We start from the raw sequence: 25820 nt of genomic DNA, 5'->3' as shown, positions 1-25820 counted from the left end.
TTTCTAAGACCGTCCCCACCTTCTCCTTCCCATTCTCATCCAGACTCTGACGCAGCATCGTGTCCACGTGTCCTTTCATTCCAGCGGCCTTCCGTGCTGCTCTACCCCCGCCCCGCGCCGTGGCCCGTGTCCTGTGGTAGCGTTCGGTGGTGTTCCCGCCTCTGGCCCAGGGCCCTGCCCCCTCCCTGAGGGCCCACACAGTCTCTTGGCGATTCCGCTGCCCCCCCACCCCCCTACTGCTTCTTACATCTCTGGGCCTCGGTCGTTCCTTTCTGCCGGTCAGCCGTGCGTGCAGGGCTGGCCGAGCCCCAGCTGCTCATCACCCCCTTTCCCCCAGTGTCCTCAACGCATTCGAAGCCTGTGTGGTGTGAGTGCTGGACGGCCTGGCTGCTCCTGTCCCCGATTCCAGTTCTGCGAGTCCCGGGGCCGGTGTCTGTCCCACTGCCACGCATCCCCTGGGCATCGGGCTGGCCCGTGAGCCCTGTGTGCAAAACCGAGCACACGGGTTCTTCTCCGGGTAGGTTCCTCTTCCAGCCTTTCCCGTCCCTCTGAGGACGCGGTGCGCGTTTGAGCTACTCGCTCCAGCTGCAGAACTGGCGTACTCGTGCCCCCGTGCCCGCTTTCCTAGGGACATGACCCCGTGCGTCATGACTCTTGCCCCAGCTCCCAGTTGGGCAACATCGCGCAGTCCCACCAGACGCCACCACGCATCTTGTCCTCACCGCCCTCCTCTTTGTCCCAGAAAACTGTCAGACCCTTCAGAGTCCTACCACGTTCGTCCTTCCCACTTGTGACGCTAAGGCATCAACAGCCCCCGAATCTAGAATGAAATGCAGAACGACTTCAGCCTTGGTAAAGTGACCCTCTAGCCGAAAGCATTATTTAGTGCCCCGGGAGAAAAGGTCTCCTGCAGCAGAAAGGACAGCACTCTGACCGTAAGATCCGCACGGGTCCGGAGGGGTGGGAAGAGGGGTTTTCCTCTGCAGGGAGGAGCGGCAAGGCTACGGGGGCCTGGGTCTGGGAAGCGGGTGAGCAGGAGAGACCGTGGTGGGTGGTGAGTCAGGAAAGGTCCTACCCTGACAGCAGGCTGCCCGCGGAGCGCCGTCTGCTGGCTGGGGCTCAGGCGCCCAGTGCGACCTGGGAGGAGCAGAGAGCAGTGTTTTGTTCCGGCTCGTCGGTGGGAACAGGGGTGAAGCTCACCATCTGGGAGACATGATGAGACGAGACGAGGATCCGGAGGGTTAGTGTCTTGTCCAGCCACAGGCAAATGCGGGGGTTCCCGACTCTTCTGTAAGTGGCAGGGGACGAGAAGGTCTTGGAAGCAAGGCATCTCCTGGCGCGTGTGCGTGTGCGTGTGCTGGGGGTTCCCTCGCCTTCCTGCTGGAAGGCTTGGCAGGTGTCTAAGGGAGACGTGGCTTTCACCTCGACACACCTCTCTCTGTTGCGTCCTCTTCACCTGTTTGTACGCTGAACTTGAAACTTGAATCGTAGTTGCCATGAATTCAGTGCTTCTCTTTCATAGCTTTGTATATCTGGAGTACACCCTTTACCTAATTCTATTGAAGTACATTTTATTAAAGTATGAACATTTCATTCATGATCAGCATTTTATTTATTTTTAAAAATTTCTTAATGTTTATTTATTTTTGAGAGAGAGAGCGTAAACAGGGAGGGGCAGAGAGAGGGAGACACAGAATCTGAAGCAGGCTCCAGACTCTGAGCTGTCAGCACAGAGCCTGACGCAGGGCTGGAACCCACTAACTGTGAGATCATGACCTGAGCCGAAATCAGACACTTAACTGACTGAGCCCCCAGGCATCCCTTATTTACTTTTTTTTTTTTTTGGTTTATTTACTTATTTTGGTCAAGGGGGAGGGAGCAAGAGGGAGGGAGCAAGAGGGAGGGAGTGCAAACGTGTAGAAGAGGGACAGGGAGACAGAGAGGGAGAGAGAGAATCCCAAGCAAACTCCACATTATCAGCACAGAGCCCGACACAGGGCTCGAACTCATGAACTGTGAGATCATGACCAGAGCTGAAATCGAAGAGTCAGCCACTTAACAGACTGAGCCACCCAGGCACCCCATGATTGTCATTTTAGACTTGGCTATTACATGGTGACCTCCATTGTTCAACTGGCATGACCTTAATGTATGAGTCAATAAGAAAAATACACATAATTACACATTTCAAACCATGAGCTGACAATTAAGTGATTTATCTCACTTGATCCCGAGAACTTTTGAAAAGTCTTCCCCACTTGGAATATTCTTAATACTGTACTCAAAATTTAACTTCTCTCTCCTTCTTGGCCTGCAAAACTCAAGTACAAATTCCCATGATTTATATGGAAGTTCTGGAACTGTATTTTATCTTACTTAACTCTAACCTCCACAGTTCGAAAAATATTTCTTGTTTTATCTCTCTTGATATTTTCCAGATAGGGTTATTAAGGCCATGTCCACATAATTCTAAAGCTATCAATTACTGAAATCCAAAAAGAATGCTCTAAAATAAACACACAAACACACACATACACAAAGTCTAAATAAGAATTATCTAGGGGCACCTAGGTGGCGCAGTCGGTTAAGCGTCCGACTTCAGCCAGGTCACGATCTCGCGGTCCGTGAGTTCGAGCCCCGCATCAGGCCCTGGGCTGATGGCTCAGAGCCTGGAGCCTGTTTCTGAGTCTGTGTCTGCCCCTCCCCCGTTCATGCTCTGTCTCTCTCTGTCCCAAAAATAAATAAACGTTGAAAAAAAAAATTTTTTTAAAGAATTATCTAGACAGTAGCTCATAAAGTTGCTGCAGTTGGCTAACAAAATACCTCAATTTTTAATTGTCAATATTTAGATTAGATTTCATATAGTTTGTGAGATACCCATAGATCTACTTTCCTTTTTTATCTCACGATGTCAGAATCTGTAAACATTTGGTCAGTGTTCACATGTAGGGACAGTCCCCTGAAGTGTCATAGTGATGGCCCCTTTCAGAGTGGAAAACCATTGACTTCAAAAATTTCCCTTATCCCCTGTGAGCTTTGAACATTGATGTTGTCTGTGCGGCCTTTAAACATTTGATTTCGTGAAGCCTCATCTAGGCCACACATCTGGTTGGCTGAGCCGAGCACATGTTTTATTTACGTGACGTCTGACTCTGTTTAAGTATCCATGCTGAAAATAAATAAATAAACAAGCAGTTCTTAAACAATATATTTTTTATTGTAGGCAGTGAGTTGGCTCTAATCGAGAGCTACAAAAATAAATAAAAAGAATGAGAACGTGAATTTGAGGTGCCCCAGTTTCTTGAAGGTCATCATATCTGACAGGGATGGATGGTACTTAATTAGATTATCGGTGTTTGTCATTTTGTAAAATGTATAAATTGGCAAAATGACACAATTCTGATTCGAATGTCACGTCAAAATTCCTAGGTCCGACTTGAGATTTAGAAGTTAAGCTCGTAATTAAAAACTCATAAGAAGCGGCATAAATCATGCAGGCATGTCTTGTCATTCTCAACGATGCCTGGTTGTGCCCTATTCTTAAACCTCATCGTTTCTTTATGGCTGTAGAAAGGTTAAAAATGTTACTAGTGGATGTCGCTGTCTGGAAGTTACAGACTTCCACAGAACTTGGAAAATGGAAGGTGGAGAGTCGTGTTGAATAAAATTGAGTTCATGTACCCTGTTTCTAAGCCAAAAACTGAAAAACTGATGGAAGCCTGAAGATATTTATCAGTTCATTAGATACTGGAAAATCTGGTGGATGTCACAAATATGACTACGTGACCCCACTGGCTGTCCCATTAAACACCTATAATTTAAACACTTGACGCCCTATTGCTTGAGAGTGATAGGTGTAATAGTTCTTTTCCTAGAGCCCAACAAAGGATTCCCTTACTCTTATAATATTGGTATGGGCTTATTGGTGTCTAAATTTTCATAATGTTTATGAAATTGGGGCCATTAAAAATTTTAGTGACTCTCTTCTATTTTTGGTTTTTGTAAGTTAACATTTGGAGAAGTTAAATATTCTCCTCTCTCTCTCGTTCATTCTTACATTATAATAGAATAGTGTAATGCCAAAAAGCTTAAAGGTAACTTTAAGTACCTTAGGCATAGGAAGTAAAAATGTCTTCTTTTTTTTTCGAAGTTGCACTCTTTTTCTTTTTCCTTTTGCTCTATGTACTAAGCACCTTTATTTTTGTATTTTAAAAATGTTTTATGTTTATTTTTGACAGAGAGTGAGAGACAGAGACAGAGTGCGAGCAGGGGAGGGCCAGAGAGAGAGGGAGACACAGAATCTAAAGCAGGCTCTACGCTCTGAGCCATCAGCGGAGAGCCCAACACAGGGCTTGAACTCACAAACCGTGAGATCATGACCTGAGCCGAAGTCGGACGCTGAACCGACTGAGCCACCCAGGTGCCCCAAGCATCTTTTTTCTTTTTTAAAGATATGTTTAATCCGCTTCTCCATTTATTCACTCATAAAACTGTTGAATTTGAGTGAATTGAATCTATGAGAAAATAGGCTTTAGTCTGTCGACAGTAGATAGTGATCCTTCCCCTGTAGGAGGAGAAGCAATCAAACCACCTTCTTGTGCAGTGAGCCCGGGAAGGGTAGCTTGTAGCTGGTTGTATAAACCCACTGCCCATTCCTTACGGACACGAACATACTTGTCTGCATGAAATTGATGTGCTTCTAAAACTGAGTTGTTCTTTTTCCTTTGACCGTGATACTCTGAGGCTCCTTGAGCTAACAAGAGCAAGGTCGGGGCTACTCTGTCCTTTCCACCCGTCTGAGTGAGTGAATCGAGTTCTCTGCAGGAGGCTCCTTAGCCACATCAAAATGCTTACAATAGCGGACAACTTATAGTTGTGTCAATTCCCATCCACTCTAGGGCAACCTGGTCAAGATGGAGAAAGTGCCTCCAGTGGTAGTTCATGGGCTACACTATAGAGACTAGGCAGAGCCTGCTTGGAATTCTGTCTCCCTCTCTCTCTGTCCCTCCTCATCCCCCCCTCCCTCCCTTAACATAAATAAGTGAACATTTAAAAAACTAAAATAAAGTAAGAGTTTTTCCACAGTGTAAAGGTCTTCACGCAGAAGGTCTGCCGAGCACCCACCCGCGGTTGCTCAAAGCACAAGACACGATTGTAACCACAATTGGGAGCAAACGACTTGGTCATCCATCCCCCAGCCAAGGCTTTGGGCTGCCCCCAGAGCATGGGATTGGCTGTCATCTCGGGGACGATGTAGGTTGGCTTCACTGATGGGTATGGGGAGTTCAGATAACCAATAAAGAACGTTCAGTCTCCCTGAGGCGCGAGAAACAGGGTCATATCCTTGTTACAAAAGAAGACAGATGTGCCATTGGAGCCATCATAACAGCCAGTCTGGGACACAGGGAGCATCCTTGTGTGTGCACTTCGGGAATTCTCTGGACTGCTGCATGTGGCTCTGTGGCTCCTGGGAACCCCCTTCATTTTTCCAAGGAGCGGGAAACCAAGCACTTGAGGGAGGGTTCAAAGTCACATTCACAGGGACGCTGATGCAAATTAGAGCAACCCTCCCTGTGGCAAGGCTGTGAGGAGACCCGTGTGAGTTTACATGTGGTACCTGCTGTTTCCCGTGACAGTTCATTAGGAATCTCTATGCACTGGGGCACCTAGGTGGCTCAGTTGGTTGAGCGTCCGGCTCTTGGTTTCCACTCAGGTCATGATCTCACAGTTCATGAGTTCAAGCCCTGCATCAGGCTCTTCACTGACAATGCAGAGTCTCTCTCCCTCTCTCTCTGCCCCTTTCCCGCTTACACACTCTGTCTTTCAAATAAATAAATAAGCTTTGAAAAAACTTTAAAAAAAGGACTCTCTGTGAGAGCACCCGTCTGCGGTTCCCACTGCTTTCATTGGTACCCCAAGGGCCCTGGTAAACCATGGCTAGAATCTTTCACTGACGACGGTGCTCTGTTGAATGCCGTCTTGATTCTGCTCACGTGGAAACCGCCATCCAGTTTTGATGTATATTTATATACATATATATGTATGTATATATAAAGGTTTTATTAGCAGTTGTATGTGATACATTAGAGGACCCGTTTCTCTAGCAGAGTTTATTATGCTTCAAGCAAAATAAGCATGAGAACGAACTGCTGATTTCATTCTAAAAGAGTATTATAAAGAAGGAAATTGGTTGACAGTTGGAGCCCAGTATGGGATTCTCTGTTCTTCTTGTGAACCTGCTTCTGATAAAGTAAATTTAAGCTCAGATAACAACATTGCAAGCACTGTGGGTATTTGCTAGGCCATTTGGCCCTGGCTTTCAGGAAAAGGCTGTTTTTATGGCTTTCAGGGCGAGGTGGCCCTTGGGGGAAGTGGGTGACTGGCTGTGGATTTGCCACGCTGGCCCAGGAAGGAGCACAGTAAGGAAATGAAGAAATAGTGTGTGTTTGTGCATATGACGGTGTAAATGTGTACAGGTGTGTGTGTGCATACGCATGTGTGCATAAACGTGTATGGATGTGTGTGTGTGCATGTGTATGTGTGTGCAAACATGTACGGATGTGTGAGTGTGTGTGCGCATACATGTGTGGTATTTCTGTGTGTGTGCGTGTGTATGTATGTGCATAAACACGTATGGATGTGTGAGTGTGTGCGCACACATGTGTGGTATTTCCGTGTGCGCACGTGTGTATGTGCATAAACATGTACAGGTGTGGGAGTGTGTATGTGTGCATACGTGTGTGGTGTTTGTGTGCATTGTATGTGTGTGTGTGCATGTGTGTGTGCACAGCGTGTGCACGTGTGTGTTCATGCACGTGTAGCGCAAAGAGAAAAAGACGTGCCGATTGGTTTTGGCTTTCTGGTCTGACACTCCCTGTCCTTACACTCACCAGCACAGTTTTCCAAGCTTCTGGTTTTCAAATAGGATGTGGTAACATTCCAAAAGCAAGTAAAAATGAGAGACTTGCCACTCTGATGCTTGACGTACTTTCCTTCCAGACATGTTTTCCTTTCACTCAGGTTTGAATGTTCTTTTCTTTGGAACAGTTATAGATTTATTTCCCCTTGAAGTCTGGTACTAGGCAGGAGCTTTCAACAATAAGATATTTTACTTATGAGATGCAGAAAAAAAATTTGGAAAACACCTCTGTAGAACGTGCAGCGATTGTCTTTATGCTGGATTGCAAATGCCAAAATTGTGAGTTCCAAGCACTTTTTCTTTGGCAAATGAGGGCCAGAGCTTTGCGTTTTGTTAATAATAATTGTGCTTATGATGCTTATTGATCTGGAATAAATCCTTAAATAGGTGATTTTTCCTTCTATTGTCTCAGGAATTTCATGTTATAATTTAGCTTCACCAAAAAGGAGTGCCAAAAACTCATTATATAATTGCTAAACTGTTTGACTTTGTATAAATAAGTTATATCTCCATACTGAGTTATAAAGCCTATGTGTCAAAAGATGGCATTGAGTTAAAAATACTCCAGCAAGCTTTTTCCTCTTATTCTCAATGTATGATAGGTGCAACTCCCTATAATAATGAAGCACGTTACAAATAAAATGGAATAAATGTATTATTAGCACATCACAGTTGATAAAGCCTCGTTGCATAAACCACGTCTGTGATGTCCACTCTGATCTTGTTGAGATGACAGCCCTCGTCCTGTGCTTGCACAGTGGACACCAGAGGGGAAGTCTGCAGCTGCTGGAGATTCACGGAGGTCCCATTTTTTCGGGGGGGGGGGCCTTTTTCTACCTCCAGGTTCTTCCTGGTATCAGCCCCCAGAGGAGCCAGCACCATAAATGACTCCAAGAGGCTTAGAGGCCTTTGCCCTGGTACCCCTTCTGATTTCTGCTTCTTGCCTGCCGTCAGTCATTAGCTGCTTATCTGACTCTTGTCCAGAGACATCCAATTGCAAATATAAAAATAAGGAAAGCCAAGTAAAATGTGAAATGAAGTGAAATTGTGAAATTAAGGGATTTTTAATCTGCTAACTACAGTGAGGGTTTAACCATGCTGTTAAAATTTCTAAATTTATCTCACAACATTGGAACTTGCAAAGACACCGTATCAACTGCACAGTATCCTTATTACATGCAAAATATAAATACGTATTATTTACTACATAAACTAGATTTTAGAAAAAAACATTGTACAGATAGTGGTTGCTGGTACAATTTTTCTATGGGCTCTTTTTTTTAAAAAAATAAGAAAATGAAGTTGATTTTTAAATTTTATTTGTAACAATTAATGAACAAATCAAAACATAACAACTCCGTATTTCCTAGTTATTAACCCTTAGGATGGAGTGCTAGTATAATTTGCTTCTAAATTAAAGGGAAATTAAGTCCACATTCACCTGCCATTCTTTACAGGCAATTTTTATTATCATTTATTTTACCTTTTTAAAAAAGTCAATTCATTTCATGTACTTTTTTTTTTCCCCAAGGTAAATGCTGTCAAATTTATATTTGGTTTGTGCTTCACTACTTCTAAAGCACACAGTCAAGTGTTTATTAATTGCAAGTTGTTTCAATTCCGTTACTGCTACTACTTGTTTTACTTAGATGGTAAGTGGCAACTTAGAAAAGATATTTTTCAAAACTTGCTGGAAACATCCATCTTAATAAACTGCCCATGATCCCAGGACTGTCAATTCCATACTAACCTAACTTCTTACATGAGCTTGATTCTGTCCGTTTCAGCCTATGAGTTACAGAACTGCCCGGACCCACCTCCTTTTCAGAATGGTTATATGATCAACTCGGACTATAGTGTGGGACAGTCCATATCCTTTGAGTGCTACCCTGGGTACATTTTAATCGGCCACCCAGTCCTCACCTGTCAGCACGGGATCGACCGAGACTGGAATTATCCTTTTCCGAGATGTGACGGTAGGTTAACCGTTCTTGGCAATAATGTAATTTTCCATGTATATAATAGTGCATTAAATGATTAAATGGATGTTTTAGAGAATCTGTTCACCTATTCAACAAATATTTATTAGCGATTATGGTAAACTCCTTCTACCTAGTATCTCAGGAATATCATATGCCAGTAAGTTAAAAAGATGAACAAATAGGCCTTGCCTTCAATGGTTGTTATAAAGGAAACAAAGTAATAAACACACATTTATAATGCGAAACCAGACATAAGAATTGCATGAAGAAGGATGGCATTTGCTTGGGAAGTGATCAGGGACATCTTTATGATGGTAGTGGTATTTAGAATTATGATGGTTCCACCAAATTACGGGATTAGTGGAAGAAAGAATGTTCATTCATTTTACCCTAGATGTTTTTTATTGTTTAACTTTCACAGTTACCATTTATTGCTTTTGTATTTCGGGAAATGGGTTTTGTTTTTTAGTGGGCATTGGAGCCTACGTACTATTTTGCTACTCAGAGATAGGGCATCAGAGGTAGAAAGAATAATGAAAGCAAAGACATCCTGGAGAAACAGTCGTAGGAAAGTCGCAGCTCAATAGTACATGATGATCAGGGTTTCTCTGGAGGGCTGGGAATCAGCTTGACCGTCAGTGGTGATGGAGGGAAGTCTGGATTCATCAAGTAGCCCTGGTCGGAGCAGAAATCACTTCTGTAAAGCTTCTGTATGACAGCCTGATTTTTTTTTTTTTTTTGATGATTTCAAAATTTTTGTAATATCAAGTTGAAGTTAATAGATCAAGCATGTTGTTCATGAAGAAAGCATATGAAACAAAATTTACTGAAAGTCTAGTATTCTAACATTATAAATACAGTCCCTTTGAGAGAAAAAAATGATGAAATTACCAACTCTGTGGTCATTTGAAATGCTAAACATTCATATTCCAGGGGGCAAAAGGGAACGGCAACTCGCTGGGTTTCTGTTTCTACTGAAAAAGTAAAAACAAGCAAACAAACAAAAATAAACTGAAAAACAAAACAAAACAAAACACACCACCAGTGGACTTCTTAAATTAGATTTTTCACCTGTATTTTTCTATTCTATGTTATTGTTTAAAAAACTATGAAAAGAAATTTCAGCTGTATTTTAAAAGATCCTTAGTCTGATGCAAATTTAATAACATATAGAACAGCATTTAAAACTTTTTTTATAAAACTAAGTATAGCAGTAGCATGTCTGGTGCTTTTTATTAAAACATTTAAGGGACTCCCGGGGGGCTCAGTCGCATAAGCGTCTGAATCTGGATTTGGCTCAGGTCATGTCTCATGGCTTGTAAGATGGAACCCACCTCAGGCTCTGTGCAGACAGCCGGGAGCCCGCTTGGGGTTCTCTCTGTCCCTCTGCCCCTCCCCCACCTGTGCAGGCTCACCAGCTCACTCACTTGCTCTCTGTCTCTCGAAATGAATAAATAAACCTAAAAAAAACTTTAAAAACCTTTTTTTTTTTTACTATTCTCTATTTAAAAACTCATATTTTTTATATGTATAGAATACTTGGGATTGTCATGATTAAACCCTTTTCTTAATTGGAATTTTCCCCTGAATCCTTTGAATTCATCTATGCACGAGAGACTTCTTGGCTTGATATTAAAAAGTAGAACTAAATCGTTAATTAGGCTTCATCACTTTTTCAAGCGAAGTTTTCAAATATAGAAATAAATGCTGGCTTAGAATTATTTTGTCAGCGTGAAAATAACAAAATACATTGTTTGTGATGTAGCTTAAAGGGGACGCCACCTCTTATAATGACAACATGATACGTCATACTACCCACAGCTGGCCACACTGACGCGGGAGTCCTCCAGACATCCAAGTCTGCCCAGGGCTCCCGACACGACCTGAAAATAGGAGATTTGTCCCCATGCCACCCTGAGGTTGGACAATTCACTGAAAGGACTCACAGAACTTTATTATATTATATACTCTATTATACATAATATTATCTATTATATAATAATAGAGCTATTACATACTCTGGTTGTGGGTTATAACAAGGAATGGACACATTAAAATCATGGGAAAAGATGCATAGAGTACGGGAGCATGCACCCGTCTCAGAGCTGACTGGTGACAGTGTGTCTTGAGGAGCTCGCCTGGGTGTTGGTGCCCAGAGATTTTCATCCCGGCTCTGTTAGGTGGGCAGGACTGATGGCTGGATTGCCCAGTGGTTGGTGTCAGCTTCCAGACCAGCCGACATCCTGTGACGCAAAGGCCCCACCTTTGGTCACGTGGCTGGTACTTCCGGCATGGGTCGCCCCCTCCTGGAACTATTGAGTACGACGCTCCGACCCCCCATGAAGCAAAGCCGCTCCTATCCGGTGTGCGGTAAACCCCCTCCCAAACAGAGGGCTAGACCTCTCCACAGGCAAGGTCAAATGCTTTACTGCACGAGCATCTTTACCGTCGTGTCTCTCTTCATATCTATAATGTCACAGAATAAGACAAAATAAAACGTAAGACTCATATAAAATTATATCATAAATTACATTTTCTAAGCAGCATCCAATGTGTGTTTAATATCCTCTCCATACTGGATTAACTTCCAAAAAAACACAAAATAAACGGAGGATATTATTTTATAACAAAAGGTATTTTTACGTGTGAAAGGTTGTATTTACAAAAAGAGAGATAAGAAAAAAAAGAGTGTTTGCTAAGCACGGTGGGCTGTTAAGAGGTCTGTCAGTGTCCACGTAGGCTATGGTTAAGCCCACACAGGACACCGGCAAGGTGCGATTGCCCAGCATACTCAGCCTGAAATGCATTTGGGTTATCCAGTGTGCTTTTTCAGTTCAGGCTTCTTCTTGGTGTATCGGACAAATACACTGGAAAACCATCTTCTAAGATCCAGCCCGTCCACTTCAGGAGACTCTCGGGGTAGAACAGAGGTACTATGAACAACTTCTGGCAACTTTAGTAAAAACTGAGTAATTCAGACAATTATGGCTCAAGAATTCTAAATGTTAGATAAAGTATGATAAAAGTATGATACCTATTAAAAAAGAAAAAAAAAAGGTCTCAAAGTGACTTGAGAAATTCAAGATGTTATTTTTGCCAGTAACATAATTATACAGAAGTCCCAGTTAAAAAATGGATTATAATTGTTAAAAGACAGCTTAAAAAACTTGTTTATTAATTTACTAAATTAATTTGATAATCAAATATGCATCTCTACTTACAAATACAGTTTAAAATTTTTAGGTATTTTGTTTACCTAATTAATCTTCTCTTACCGAAATACTTGTATAGATATAATTTTAAGATCATTTTTAAAGTTAAGCACTGTTGTGGTGCCTGGGTGGCCCGGTCGGTTAAGCGTCCGACTTGATTTCGGCTCGGGTCATGATGTCAATTTTTGAGCCCCGCATTGGGCTCTGTGCTGACAGTGCAGAGCCTGCTTGGGATTCTCTCCCTCTCCTCTCTCTCTGCTCCTACCCAGTATGCTCTCTCTGTCTCTCAAAATAAATAAATAAACTTAAAAAAAATTTTTTTAAGTATATTTAAAGTTAAGCGCTGTTAGAATATTCCTCACCTTATCCTGCAGTAGGATGTTGATGGGGAACTATCTGGACAGAGATAATTTTTAGGATGATAATGTGTTGCAATTAGTGTATTAGTGACTACGTCTAGATTGAATGATTTTGTGAGCAGAACCCTATTCAACTGCAGAACCCTAACTGACATGTGGAATCCAAGTAGCCAAAGAATATGTTATTATGTACATAGTTTTGAAAATTAAGGTTTATCAAGTTGATTGATAAATATAGAAAATAATCTCCCCTACTAGTTTAGAATGACATTCTAAAGAATACAACTAACTTGTATTCATAAATATTATTTTAAATCCTCCCATTATCAAACAGTTCCTAAGATAGAGCACAGCGTGTCTATCTCAAAACCATCATAAGGAAACCAAAGTGAAGAAAAACAAAATAGGTCAGAAATACCTACGGCCCTGCACACATTCTGTGAGATTAGGCATTCGGTTCCTGGGTACATTAATAGTCAAGAGTTTAAAATTCATAAATATTCATGCCAAATGTAGGTATTGGTTGTTTGGTACCGTAAGCTTTTTCTTCATGCTCTCATTAGGCAGAAATCTGGACATAATCCTAGAGAAAACCATCCATAAATTATCTATAACTGTCCTAGTGGATATTTAAGGTTTTTAAATTTTAATTTCTGATTGAAACAACTTAATAAGCTCTTTCTATCCATCTCAGTTCAGAGAAAGTCACTTGGTACATGTGTTGTGGGGAAGAAGCATAATAAAGAGATGTGCCAGTGCCCCTTGATTTTTCCAAGTCTAGCCTCAGGTAACACGAAGGGTCGGTGTCTCTCCACCTCCCCGTGCCGATGTCCACCATGGCCACCAGCTCATCTTCCAGTATCTTCTGGCTGCGCAGGAGCTTGACTTGGCGAGACACACCCATCCCTTGTTGTCCCAGCCACCTCACAGCTTCACGTTCTCAAATTACAGCGGAGTCGGGTAGGAAGTGAGGGTGGGGTGAAGGCTACGTAGGCACAGATAGGCACTGACTACATTTCACATTGAATGAGGCGTTCAGAGAAGTCGTCACCTCCATCCTGGTCAGGGTAGCGAATGCTAGCTCTAGGAGGTGATGAAAGAAGATACCTTAATGCTCTTTATGTACATAGTTTTCTCTGGAGAAATACATCCAGAGATAAGTGGAGAGCTCTCATTAATCATACTTCACATGGCAGCCCTTTCTCACAACCTGTTGTTGATTTGCATGTGCATACTGTGTGACACTCGACATTCACTCTGGCACTCCTGGCCACCGTCTGTGCCTTTTTTCTACAACAAGTGATGCTGTGACACTGCTGGAGAGCCTCCGTTGGAACCCAGTTCTGACTGTCTCCCCGGGGAAAGCCCCTGGCCCCGCGGGGCGGCCCCTGCCCCCCACTTTGGATGCCAGTCGCGTGTCCGGGTTATCACCTGTCCTTCTCACTGATGGGCTGTAAATCAGAAGTCCCCGTGACTCCCTCCTCCTATGGGACTGATTTGCTAGAGCAACCCGCAGACCTCAGGAAAACGTTGTACTTCCGCGACTCCAGATTTATTTCACAGGACGTGACTGGGCAAGAGCCAGATTGAAGAGACGCAGGGGGCTATGGGGATCAATGAGAGCAGGTCGTGGGTGGGGATGAAAAAGAACACGGTCCTTGATTGTGTGTTGGGAGATGAGCAGAGGGTTCTGTCCTCTCCAGCTGAGCCATCTTCCCAGCACCCCAAGTGTTCACGCATCGGGAAGTTCTCCAGACCCCTTCCTTTGGTGCTTTCCAAGTCATCTCATTAACACAAGCGCTGCTGTGGTTGGAAGGGTCTTGCCATGAATAACGAAGGAGAGCTTTATCTCTTTTGTCATATAACTTTTATCCAAGGATTTCTGGAGCTCTGCGCTAGGAGCAGGGAGGTATTCCTAATTACTAACTGCATCACGATGTTAAAGGTACGCTCACGAATATATAAATGAACATGTGTTTATTTACTCTTTGTGTCCGTGAAGTGGAAAGAGCCTGTCGCGCGTGTGGCTTCTGATTGTGGAGCACGGTGCGGCCAATGCCGATGTCGATGCGCTCTCTCCTGGCCAGCTGGGTGCCGTCCTTGTCCTGCGGGGACCAGGCTCCCGGGCGCACGGTGGCGAGCCGGGAGGTGCCTCTGCTTGGCGGTGGTGCACTGATCCTCCTGTGTCTAGATCTCCCCACGGAGGCTTCGTGATTGATCTCCAGCTCAGGGTCCACTTTGAACTTCACCTTCGGGGAGAGGGCGGATCCGTGCCTTGCTGAGTCAGGTCACACATCCACTGTCTCTGTGGCCTTAAGTGAGAGGCCACCCGATCATGCAGATCTCCGTGCGCCTTTGGGACCACTGCAGTGAGGGCCAGGCCTTCTCCGGGCTAACAGGCCAGGAAGAGTGCTAAAGGAAACGTCAACTCTCTTTTCTCTCTAGACTACAGGGCAAGATTTGCCTTGTGGAATTTTATATGCATCGATGGAATATTATTAGCTCATGTGACAAGCAGTGATTGTTCTTTCCCTCATCATACTTATATAAGTTGGCTCTTATACTTACGTATCATTTGCTTCGTATCTTTCTTCATCACCGTTCAGTAAGCTCCACAAGGTAGCGCTCTGTGGTTCTCCACTGTGTCCCCTGCTCTAACCTCACATCTCCTGGTACATAATCTATTCTCAATAAATACTCATTGAATAAGTTAATGGCGGACTTACTCTTTGACTATCATACACAAGTCATGGCAAGGATACCTGACTTGCTCAATGTCCTAGAGCTAGTAAGTGACATCCAGAACTTCAGAAGCCAGCAATGTGTCCTACCCAGAAAAATCACCATATTGTTTCTTTTGCCCTTTAAGAGGTGGCACAGTCCTTTTCTGTGTGCTTGTTTTGTTGTGTTTTATCACCATTGGGAAGGGTGCTACTGTGCATAATGTGGTTATACAATTATCAGGTTCAATCTGAAAAGTCAAAATGCACAAGGGAAGTCTTGGAGACGACAGATTGTGAGTCAATACCACATCAATAACCTCAGGTCCACATAAGGTTTGTCAGCCCACTGACTTCCATGTGTTCCTTCCTAAAATATTTTGTGGTGATTGTCTTATTCATTTTCAATTTATTAGTCATTTCTTCTGTCTTGTTTATCGTGATCTGAGTTAGGCAGTGGGGATCAAGGAAAGCAGGTGGTGGGTGGAGACGAAAAGGAACACAGTCCCTGACTTCTGACTGCTAATAGTCTGATGGTCTAATGGTGGAGAACAACTACAGCTAATTGCAGCCGCATAATAAGTGAATAACCATGGCCATCCAGGGCCAAACCACCTTTAAGGGGGCAGTAACACTCGAGTCGAGTTCTTAAAGGGATCAGCCCACCCTGGCAGCAGGGTAGGAGAAAAGCGTTTGAAAGATTCATGCAGGGTGAATATTGGCATCATGCTTGGAGATGAGAGAACGTATGACAGTTTTCTGGGGACACCAGATTATAAGTTTCCGTGTGCTTCAGTTTACAAAGCAAGGTTTGCCTGACTCCAAACCCCACTTATTAATAATTATGCCATAAAACTTCCAGAATGTTCTCTAAGGCCCCTTCCTCTATGGATTTTTTCCAAAACTTGGACCAGATTCCATCTGTTATGCCCTGGAACATTTTCTCCTTCCTCTGAAAAAGTATGCAGGGGCATGATTAAGGCCGGATGTCCCATACTGCCTGAGGGCATGTCTGTCATCGGTCAGCACTGTGAATTGTTTATTGAAGTTGTTTTTCTCCTTCTTTAAAAACGTAGTTTGGTTTGTTTTCTCCACCTAAATTTTACACCTTTGGTGACAAGTCTTTGAAAGCCCAAGAAGATTCATGCTAGGAACAGCCACTCATCCCACATCTATTGGATTTTGGTTGATTAAAAAGTCTACTGGTTTATGACTTGATGTATTATACCACTGTCTGAATGTAATAATGCGTTCAGATTATCCTGCTAATATATAGTCACTTCATTTCTCCGTAAATAAGACAAAATAATTGTCATGGCAACAGGGAACACCAGTTCGTTAAGTAAAATAAACAGGGACTGATTGAGGATGGTGAGTCTTTACACCCCTGAAAGCTGGTGAGATGTGAAAATGCTTTGACTTACATAATTTTCTCCCATTTCTTCAGGTATAGATCTGCCAAGAATTGATAATATTTTTGTTTAGGCAAAGAGACTTGGATGTTTAAATAGGTTTTAGAAATCTCACTTAAAACAACGAAAAATTTCCATTATGTATTTATGCATAATCTCTCCATAATCCCTTGTATCACATAGCCAATGGATTATCAGCTCAGTCACCCAAGATAACTGGGTAACTGAGTATGGGCTTTTTTTTTTTTTTCTTTTTAATTATCTGGGAATGACTTCATCCTGAAGGGATTTTGAGTGTTTGGAGACTCTATTAAATGGAACTTAGATAACTTAGTTCAGAAGTAAAATTCATCTAAGGTTTTAAGACTTTAGGGGAATTACTTTGACAAAGTAGTCACTGAGAAATATTTCACAATTATTATTTCTTAGGAGGAAAATTTCGGCGGAGGGGCTTTAGAGACTTAGAAATATTTAACTGTGTCCTTTCTAAAGCTGACTATGTGGGCCTTAATTGTTCTGCTTCCTTTTCAGCTCCTTGCGGATATAATGTAACATCTCAGAACGGTACCATTTATTCCCCTGGATTTCCAGATGAGTACCCAATTTTGAAGGACTGCTTCTGGCTTATCACTGTACCTCCTGGCCACGGGGTCTACATCAACTTCACCTTGCTGCAGACTGAAGCTGTTAACGATTACATTGCTGTTTGGTAGGAGAGCCCTTTCATATAAAGTGATACACGATTGTGCTAAACCATTCCTGCAGCCAGCTACATGGTGCTTGTATGTCAGATTGACGTATAAGAAATGAAATTATTAGGGGGATATGGGAAAGGAAACTTAGCCATGAAATCCGGGAGATACAGGGAATAAATGTCATGTCACATGTTTGAGTTTTACTCCATGGTAGATAAATTCAGGGCTACTCTGAATATAAAATATCCCGAGCTTATTTTATTTTACGTTGTTAAGTGTGATAAGAAATGGCACGATAAGAACTCGACGCGTCTGGAAATAGCGAAGAAGACATAATCGCACGTAGCCCTCCCTCCATCCTTTGTGAACTTTGCAGAGCTGCCCTTCCGTATGTGTAGGAGATACTACGAGCCAGCAAACGGGGGCAGGGATTTGGGTCCTGGTTCTCCTTCCAAAGAGCCATGTGGCCTGGCGCAAGTTGTCTGTGTGACCCTGGGCTACCTTTGCGTGTCTATGGGGATGACTGTCCTACCTTTGCTTTTGGAAGGGTGAGGTTATGGGGGACACAGATGGCCAGGTCCTCTGTGACACTATGGTGGGAGAAGGAGGGGGCATGGACAGGGTGTGAGGAGGTGAGCTTAACTCAGGGTTACCAGGATGAACTTCCATGAGAACTGGAGGAATGGCAGGTGACTACATGCTACGCATGCACGAATGCGTGTGTGCCTGTTGGGGAAGTCAGCATAAATGTTAAGAGTTTCTTATTGGAAAGCCTGTAAAGTCAGGGAACAGGGTGAGTTCAGGCTATTGGCAGATCTCAGATACGGATATTACGGGAGTCCGAGTGAGCAGGACGGAGAATACGGGAGTTTATAAATCTTGTGAAGGATTCCAGACTTAGTTCTCAGAGCCAAAAGGACTCAGTGGGTCTTAGGAAGGAGAATCAACTTGACTGCAGAATGCCTAGCCTCACTTTGTGGGAAATATATTAACTGAGGGCAAGAGGGGAGGCTGGCTTTTGAGGCTATAGAAATAACTCTGGCAGGGAGGTGATAACGGCCGACCCAGTGGCTGAGGGAATGAGGAGGAAGCTGAGAACTTGAAATATTAAATTGATCAAGGCAAACATTATAGTATCAGCCATTTCACCTGGATTAACCTATAGATTTAGCAGATGGGAGCGAAGGCTCTTCATATTTAACAAAGTAGAGTGCCTGTTGCAAAGAACACTAATGAACGAGAGACTGAAAAATCTCTTCAACTTTGTGACATTACACATCTCGGTATTTCTAAACAGTGTCCAGAAGGTGGTGGTGTTTTATTCGGTTTGTTAAAAACCTAACCATTCAGCTGAGTAAATTTGAAGATCTAATTGGCTTTATTAAATGATTCATGAATTGAGTAGCATCCCATCTGGCAAGTAGAGAGATGCTTGGGGACTTAGGTGTGCCCAAGGAAGGTTTTCAAGGGAAGAAGGGCGGGGCAAGAAGCCTTTAGCAAAAGGAAGGATTGTTTCAGGCAAGGTCATCTTCCCTTAAGGAGAAGGGGGGGGGGTCTTATCATGCAGATTAGCTCCTCTTCCTTGAGGTGGGGGTGGATGGAGACAGTCCTAGAGACCTCATTGGCACTGATACTTTCTGAATGATTGGCGTAAAATTTTACTCCAGGAGGGGTTGAAACTGCATTCAGTCTTGCCGTGCACTCATGGGGCAGGGGACTCCACCTTGGACTGTAGTTTTCTGTTCAAGCAATTTTTGAAAATCATTTAGTTCCGTTGCAAGATCTCCATAAATTTCACCCATAATTAAAGAGACACCATTGAATTTAGACTTTCAAATGTAGACGTTTGAAAGGCAACTGATAGGTGGTATTGCGGCCACCAGAATGAATGTGAACGTGTCTCAGTGATTGGTCTGGAAAGGTCAGCTGTGGGGGGAATGGATGTCAGCCCTGAGTTTTCAGGTGTGCACGGCAGTCCCGTCACCCGGAGCCCGGGTCAGACCAGCCCACTGATGCCAGGACAGAGTCCAAATGTGAGAAGAAAATGATCCTTAGTTTCAGCTGTAATTAGGAGCTTTCCATCAAAGGTCTCTCTCTTCCCTAGGGATGGGCCTGATCAGAACTCACCTCAGCTGGGAGTTTTCAGTGGGAATACGGCCCTGGAAACCGCGTATAGCTCCACCAACCAAGTCCTGCTCAAGTTCCACAGCGACTTTTCAAATGGAGGCTTCTTTGTTCTCAATTTTCACGGTCAGTGCATTTTCACCTTGTTGAGGCAGGTGGAGAATCGCATTTGGTTTTGCTGGTCGGGTTGACATAGGCCTCCTCTCCAGCTCAAGTTCCTTGATTGTGCCCAGCGAGAGCCTTAGGGGATTTTCTTGAGTTCCATGTCAGGGTTTCCTGTGATCCTCTTTTGCTTAATGGTATTTGATTATGTCACGTCTGGTTTATGGGAAGCTTGGATTCCTTCCAAGGTAAGTGGATTGCAAATGCAACTGATATGGAGACCCTTGAAAGACATTGAGTGCCTTTGTGGATTTCCTCATCCCTGTCTCCAGGGGGATCAAGGTAACAAGCGTCATGTGATTACAGATGAGGCAAAAGCAGATCTAATGGTTTTGAAAATAAATAATTGGGAAAACAGTGTATCAGCACCTGACATCTCGTAAGGACTGTGTCCACGGAGGTCCTCAGATGTGAGGCAGGGGGAGACCTTATCAAATGTAAATATGGACCCGCCACCAGGCCATGGGTCAACCATCTCTGTGGCAGAATCCCAAGTATATGTGAAGTGATTTTAGTTCAATGTCATAATTTTTAAAACTGTACACATCTTTCCCTTTGACTTCATTATATCTTCTTTGGCACGAAATAATCCCATAAGCATGCGAAGCTTGAGAATTTTATAAAGCGATGATTTAAACATATAGACTTTGCAGTGTCCCTAAGCATTAAAACAACATAAGAGGAATGTTTTTTTGTAATATTTTTGTTTATTCAGCAAATGTAATTACAGTTAATTTTTTTCCCCATAAACCGTTTAGCATTTCAGCTCAAGAAATGCCAACCTCCCCCGGCCGTTCCACAGGCAGAAATGCTTACTGAGGATGAAGATTTTGAAATAGGTAATGTTTCCTTCACTACGATACCATCAGCTCAGTCCACCTTTTGGCACCAGCTCCTAACTCGGATGAGTAAGCGAGCAAGTACTTGTCAGAAATATTCTAAGGCATTATTAGGGGCTTATCCATAGAGGTTATTAATCGAATAAATACGGCTTTCTTCCTTCATCTCTGTGATGTTCGTTTTCTGAATTTGAATTTGGCTTTTTTCATTTGGAGCACCTCCTTATTCTGTCCCCCTCCCCACCCCCCACCGGCATTTTCTAGTTTGTATTTTTCTTTTGAGTCAAGTTTTCAGAGACAGACTTACACAGATATTTGTGTTTGGTTAGAAAAGCAGGTTCATGCACGAGAAGGACTTAATCATGTGCAGCTAAAATAATGATTAGTATAACATTGACCTTTCACTGACACTGGAATGTAATGGTGAATATATTTAATGATCATATTTAGAAATTCTGCTTTATCATTCTATATTAATGGCCTGTTTCATTAAATAATCATCAGGTCACATTAGGAAACCAGCCGTGGCATATGTTTGTGGTATAATTACCATGACCCAGGATTTCTCTGTCTCAATAACAAATACAACACCCCGTTCGCACACCATGTTTCAGACCACTGGTCAAACCACGTGCCCCAATTTCTGGTTACTCATAATGGCTCAGTTAATGGGAACATTGCACTAATTAGGGCAGGGTCACGGTTTAGCCCTCTCTGGAGGCATTAAAGCCCTTCTAGTCTACATCCTTAAATCCCAAGCGTCTAGTTCCTTTTTTTTTTTTTTTTAATAGGATTACTGTCAGTTGAGATAGCATTTTTGTGCGTCAAGAAGTGAAAATGCTACCATTTTATTCGACAGACTAAAACTGAACCCAGGTGTTGGTTCGGAAGTGGTCTGCTCGTTGACGTAATTTGCTAAGGGGTCATGTACTCCTTTAATACGTTCACACACCCTGTATGTCGCGGAAAGCTAAGCCCCAGGTCTGTTGTGCTGACTCTTGCAGGGGATTTTGTGAAGTACCAGTGCCACCCTGGGTACACGCTGGTGGGGACTGACACGCTGGCCTGCAGGCTCAGTTCCCAGCTGCAGTTTGAAGGCTCTCCCCCAACGTGTGAAGGTACGCACAGCTCAACACTGCCAATGTACTTGTCCACAGAGAATGATACTGCTGGGATAGGTCTACATTTGGGCTTTTGGTTCTTTTTGCATGACTCTGAATTTAATCTCTGTGTTAGGATTTCATTGCAATTAAAATTACCTGCTAACAGAAATACCTAATTACCTTTCTCTTTTAGCTATCTCTAAAAGACAAATCAAAGTCCTGTCAAACACAAAGTCTTTCCCAATAGTTCATCAGAAAATTTTCGAACATTTGGCAATGTTGAAATAATTTAAAAATAAGCATCTGAATACTTATCACCGAGGGTCCACCATTAATATTTACCATGTATCCTTTGTCACATGTCTGTCTTCTTTTTATCCATCCATTAATGTGTCTGCTATTTTTGATGCATCTCAAGGCTAACTACAAGCATCGCCACACTTCCCTCTAAATACGTTAGCATGCATAAAATTATCAAGTGTTTACTGTATTTTGGGTAAAATTTACAAATGTTGAAATGTATGTTTGTTGCGTACAATAAATGCACCCGTTTCATGTATTCACATGTCTTTAAAATACATAGACTGTAGGCAATAACAGACAGTGTAATTAGATCACTTTTCAAAATATTTGAGGGGCTCCTGGGTGGCTCAGTCGGTTAGGTGTCCAACTCATGATCTGGGGTCAGGGTGCGATCTCATGGTTTCTGGGATCCAGCCCCACATCGGGCTCTGTGCTGACAGTGCGGAGCCTGCTTGGGATTCCCTCCCCCCACCAAAATAAATAAAAAACAAACTTCAAAATATTTGAAAGACTCCACTCGCAACTAGTATTGGGAGAAAAAACACTGGAAAAAATATATAAATAAGTTGAAGGGTTTTCCAAATTAGAATAGTTTTTATTTTGTGACTTGAAAATCACAATAAACATTCAATTCATTGAAAGAATGGGACCTCCCCGCTTTCAAGGAATTTGAGCACTATCATTTGTTAGGGATAATGAAGCACTCAAAAGTTAGGAAGGGAACACCCAGCGCCCCAGTCCAGACTCCCATCAAGTGACCTGGGTGGATCATTAGTCCCTTGGACATCGTGTGCAAGGAGGATGGTCGGTCTGCCTTATTTATGGGATTGCGGTAAAGATGCGGAGAATATTAAATTATTCCAGGTGTTACATAATGTTAATTATTTGCCGTGTAAGAAGCAACTTTCTTTGTACCGTGCTAGTATCGATTTTACAAGTGCTCACATCTGTGGTGTGGTTCTTGTGGAATGTGGTACTAACTTCCTGCATTCTCCTTATGAATGAGGTAGAATCCTAGTCACCCGGGGAGAGGAAAACAATTTTCACCATCATCTGAGGAAGATCTGGAATGAAGCAGCTTTAAACAACCATGATACCTCAGATTAATTCAAAGAAAAATTACTTCCAAATTGTGTCACTGGGAGAGCCAGTGGGTGTGGGCAGAGAGCAAACCCCTTTAAACACCCAGAGGACCCACCCAGTTGTGGGAGGCCCTTAAAGTTGGGCCGCATGGGGTGCTGGGTCGGGAGACTGAGTCATTATTTTCTTGGAAAAAAAATCAGTGTGTCGGTACCATGTTACGTCAGCAAAAACCATCTACAGTGGATTTTTTTCCCATTTCATATAAAAATTAATGGAGGTGCATTGTGTGTTTTTAAGGCACATTTTAATTCCAGCGAACAGAGCCGTAAATTTCTCAACAGAGATGACTTTAAGCAAGGATGGTCTTAGTTGATTAGTGAAGAAAGGCATAAATATTTATTTAACACGCACTCAAAAACAAGGGAAATTACTTTATTATGTTGGCTACCTCCAAGATTAACCTACTTTTTATTTAAATGAAATTAATTCATGACAGTCCAGGAACAGAGTAAATCAGGATAACATGAACACCATTCTCTAAATTACTTGGCTCTCGCACCCGTCTGCGGGGAGAATTCTGCTAACAAGACACGTTCTCCCAGCTCGGGCCAGAGGGCCAGAGGGTCTCGGGCCAGAGGGTACCAAACTCGTAGCAATTACTACAGATGACAGTGTAGTTCTCTTCTCTTACAATTCAGGAGTAAATTTGTTTAAAACAGACTGAGAGTTAGCTTAGCTGCTGTTCCCTAAATCCTCATTATTAAAAAAATAAGTAAATAAATAAAGGAAATAGGGGCTCAGATGTCTTTTATCAAATACTTGATCACTGAATGATAATCTTCCTTCCAGTACTTTCTACCAGTTGTTTGGGCTCAAGGGGAGGGGGTGGGCAATCCCCCAATAAATTATTGATAGAAAATTGTGTTAGTTACAAGTCCTTCTTCTTCACATGTCATCATCCTTCTTTTAGAAGTTCCACTTGGAAAATTATTGCCACCTTTTGGGTGATTGATTCTTCCTTGGGAACGAACAGTGGGAGCAACTTGTACCTTGAAAGGTAGCATCCTATGCAGATAAATTATACCCTGTTGGATACCAATCCTCGTTTAGAAAACACTACATGAAGATCTGGAATCTTTCCCAAGACCACCAGGCAATTCTCCCGTTCGCCCCAGACCCTGGCTGAACGTCCTACAGTTGAACTCAATTCTGATACTCTACTTGGAGACAGGGTCAGACCCCACAGGGTAAGGGCTTAGTCCCACAAGGCTGTCCCCACTCCCGAGGCCAGTCACAAATTCAGGTTATCCCTTGTGCTTCTTAGTGACCTGCTGTAGGCCAGAAGTACTCATGGTCCCTCTTTGGGTTTTACCCTGTGTTAGAAGAGCCCATGTAGCTGAGGGAAACATTTATTTACATGTGTCATATACGTATGTGTATGTATATATATGTATATATATATATATATATATATATATATATATACATACACATATATATGCACACACATACACATATATATTTATATATATATTATATACATATATACATTATATATATTTATTTATAAAATATATATATAAAATTATATTTATGTTTATTTTTGAGAGAGAGAGAGAGAGAGAGAGAGAGAGATACAGAGCACAAGCAGGGAAGGGGGCAGAGAGAGAGGGAGACACAGAATCCGAAGCAGGCTCCGGGCTCCAAGCTGTCAGCACAGAGCACAGTGTGGGGCTTGAACTCACGAACCGTGAGATCATGACCTGAGCTGAAGTTGGATGCTTAACCTGCTGAGCCACCCAGGTACCCCATCAGTTATATTTTTTTATATCATAAAGAATTATATTCTGTATCCTTTAGGGTGTAATTATGTCCTAAAGGATGTAATAAATATAAAAATACAAGTTTTTCCTTTATATTCTAAAGGATGTAATAAAGGGTACAGATGAATAGTCTGATGAAGAGGTACGGGGTGCAGGGTGAAAGGGGTTCTCAGCACATGAGCATCTGGGCCCTGGATTTGGGGTATAAGAGGTTTTATAGGGCCAGTCTCCCCTCCTCTGAACCCCAAGCCCATGGTCCTACTGGAAGTCTGTGAGGGGGGCAGGAATTTCAGCCCACTCATCACTGGCTCTCTCTGATGACCAGCCCCATACTGAGGCTACCCAGGGACCCACCCCAAGTCGCCTTATTGGCCTAGACTCAGGTGTAATCCAAAGGGGCTCGTCCTGACCAAGACATGCTCAACATGCACGAAGTGCCAAGGGTTTTGAAGGTCTGTGCCAGGAACCTGGGACAAAGACCGGATAAGTTTTACAACAGAGTCACGTTAAGGAAAGAGAAGCCCTTCAAAAACCGAAGAGGAGTAATAACCAAGGTCTGGAAACAAGAGAGGACGTGGGGTGTCCAGGAAAGAAGAGGAAAGGAGAACACTTTGCTCTTAGGGTGTGTCGGGGAAGTGGCAGTAAGTGGGCTGGAAACTACACGTGGGGCCACATTTTAAAAGGCCTTCAGTATCGGGTGGCTTCAGCCTGTGGACAGTGCAAATCCATCCGTAGTTTTTAAAATATTCAATTACAAAGAAATCAGAAACCTATATTTTCAACGAACGCTAAAGACAACCAGCGTCCTTGAGATGATGGCCATTTGTTGGAAAGCTCGAGACCAGAACATGCCTGTCCAGGGCTCTGGGTCACAGCTTTCCCACTTGCTTATAGAGTTCTCTGTTTGCAATTCTCTGAGACCTCTGGGTGCTTTTAAGAGTTAGTTTTAATTATTTACAAAGCCTAATGCTTGACTGCGTTATTTTTGCTGAAGGCCCGCAAGATGCATTCAATAATATGCTTTGGTTTTAAGCCTCACATTTTCTTTTTCTTCAAAAATAAGCTGAAGGAGTAGCTTCTCGCC

General features: G+C 42.9%; 1 protein-coding gene across 5 annotated transcripts in view; it reads left to right on the top strand.

The window, feature by feature from the left end:
• CSMD1 (CUB and Sushi multiple domains 1) overlaps positions 1–25820 on the top strand; it is a 2022178-nt gene that overhangs the window by 1846463 nt on the left and 149895 nt on the right. For 4 of the 5 annotated variants that reach the window (XM_045451793.1, XM_045451792.1, XM_045451814.1 and 1 more), the window contains 5 exons: positions 8707–8895; positions 17136–17313; positions 19404–19549; positions 20344–20424; positions 21429–21542. In XM_045451793.1, coding sequence (XP_045307749.1) covers positions 8707–8895; positions 17136–17313; positions 19404–19549; positions 20344–20424; positions 21429–21542 — 708 coding nt within the window. The remainder of the gene's footprint in view (positions 1–8706; positions 8896–17135; positions 17314–19403; positions 19550–20343; positions 20425–21428; positions 21543–25820) is intronic. The other variant, XM_045451804.1, reaches the window with a different exon arrangement.

The sequence above is a fragment of the Leopardus geoffroyi genome, chromosome B1, assembly GCF_018350155.1.
Source record: "Leopardus geoffroyi isolate Oge1 chromosome B1, O.geoffroyi_Oge1_pat1.0, whole genome shotgun sequence".
Classification (NCBI taxonomy): Eukaryota; Metazoa; Chordata; class Mammalia; order Carnivora; family Felidae; genus Leopardus; species Leopardus geoffroyi.
The sequence above is the reverse complement of the archived record's forward strand: the minus strand, read 5'-3'. Positions and strand labels throughout refer to the sequence as shown.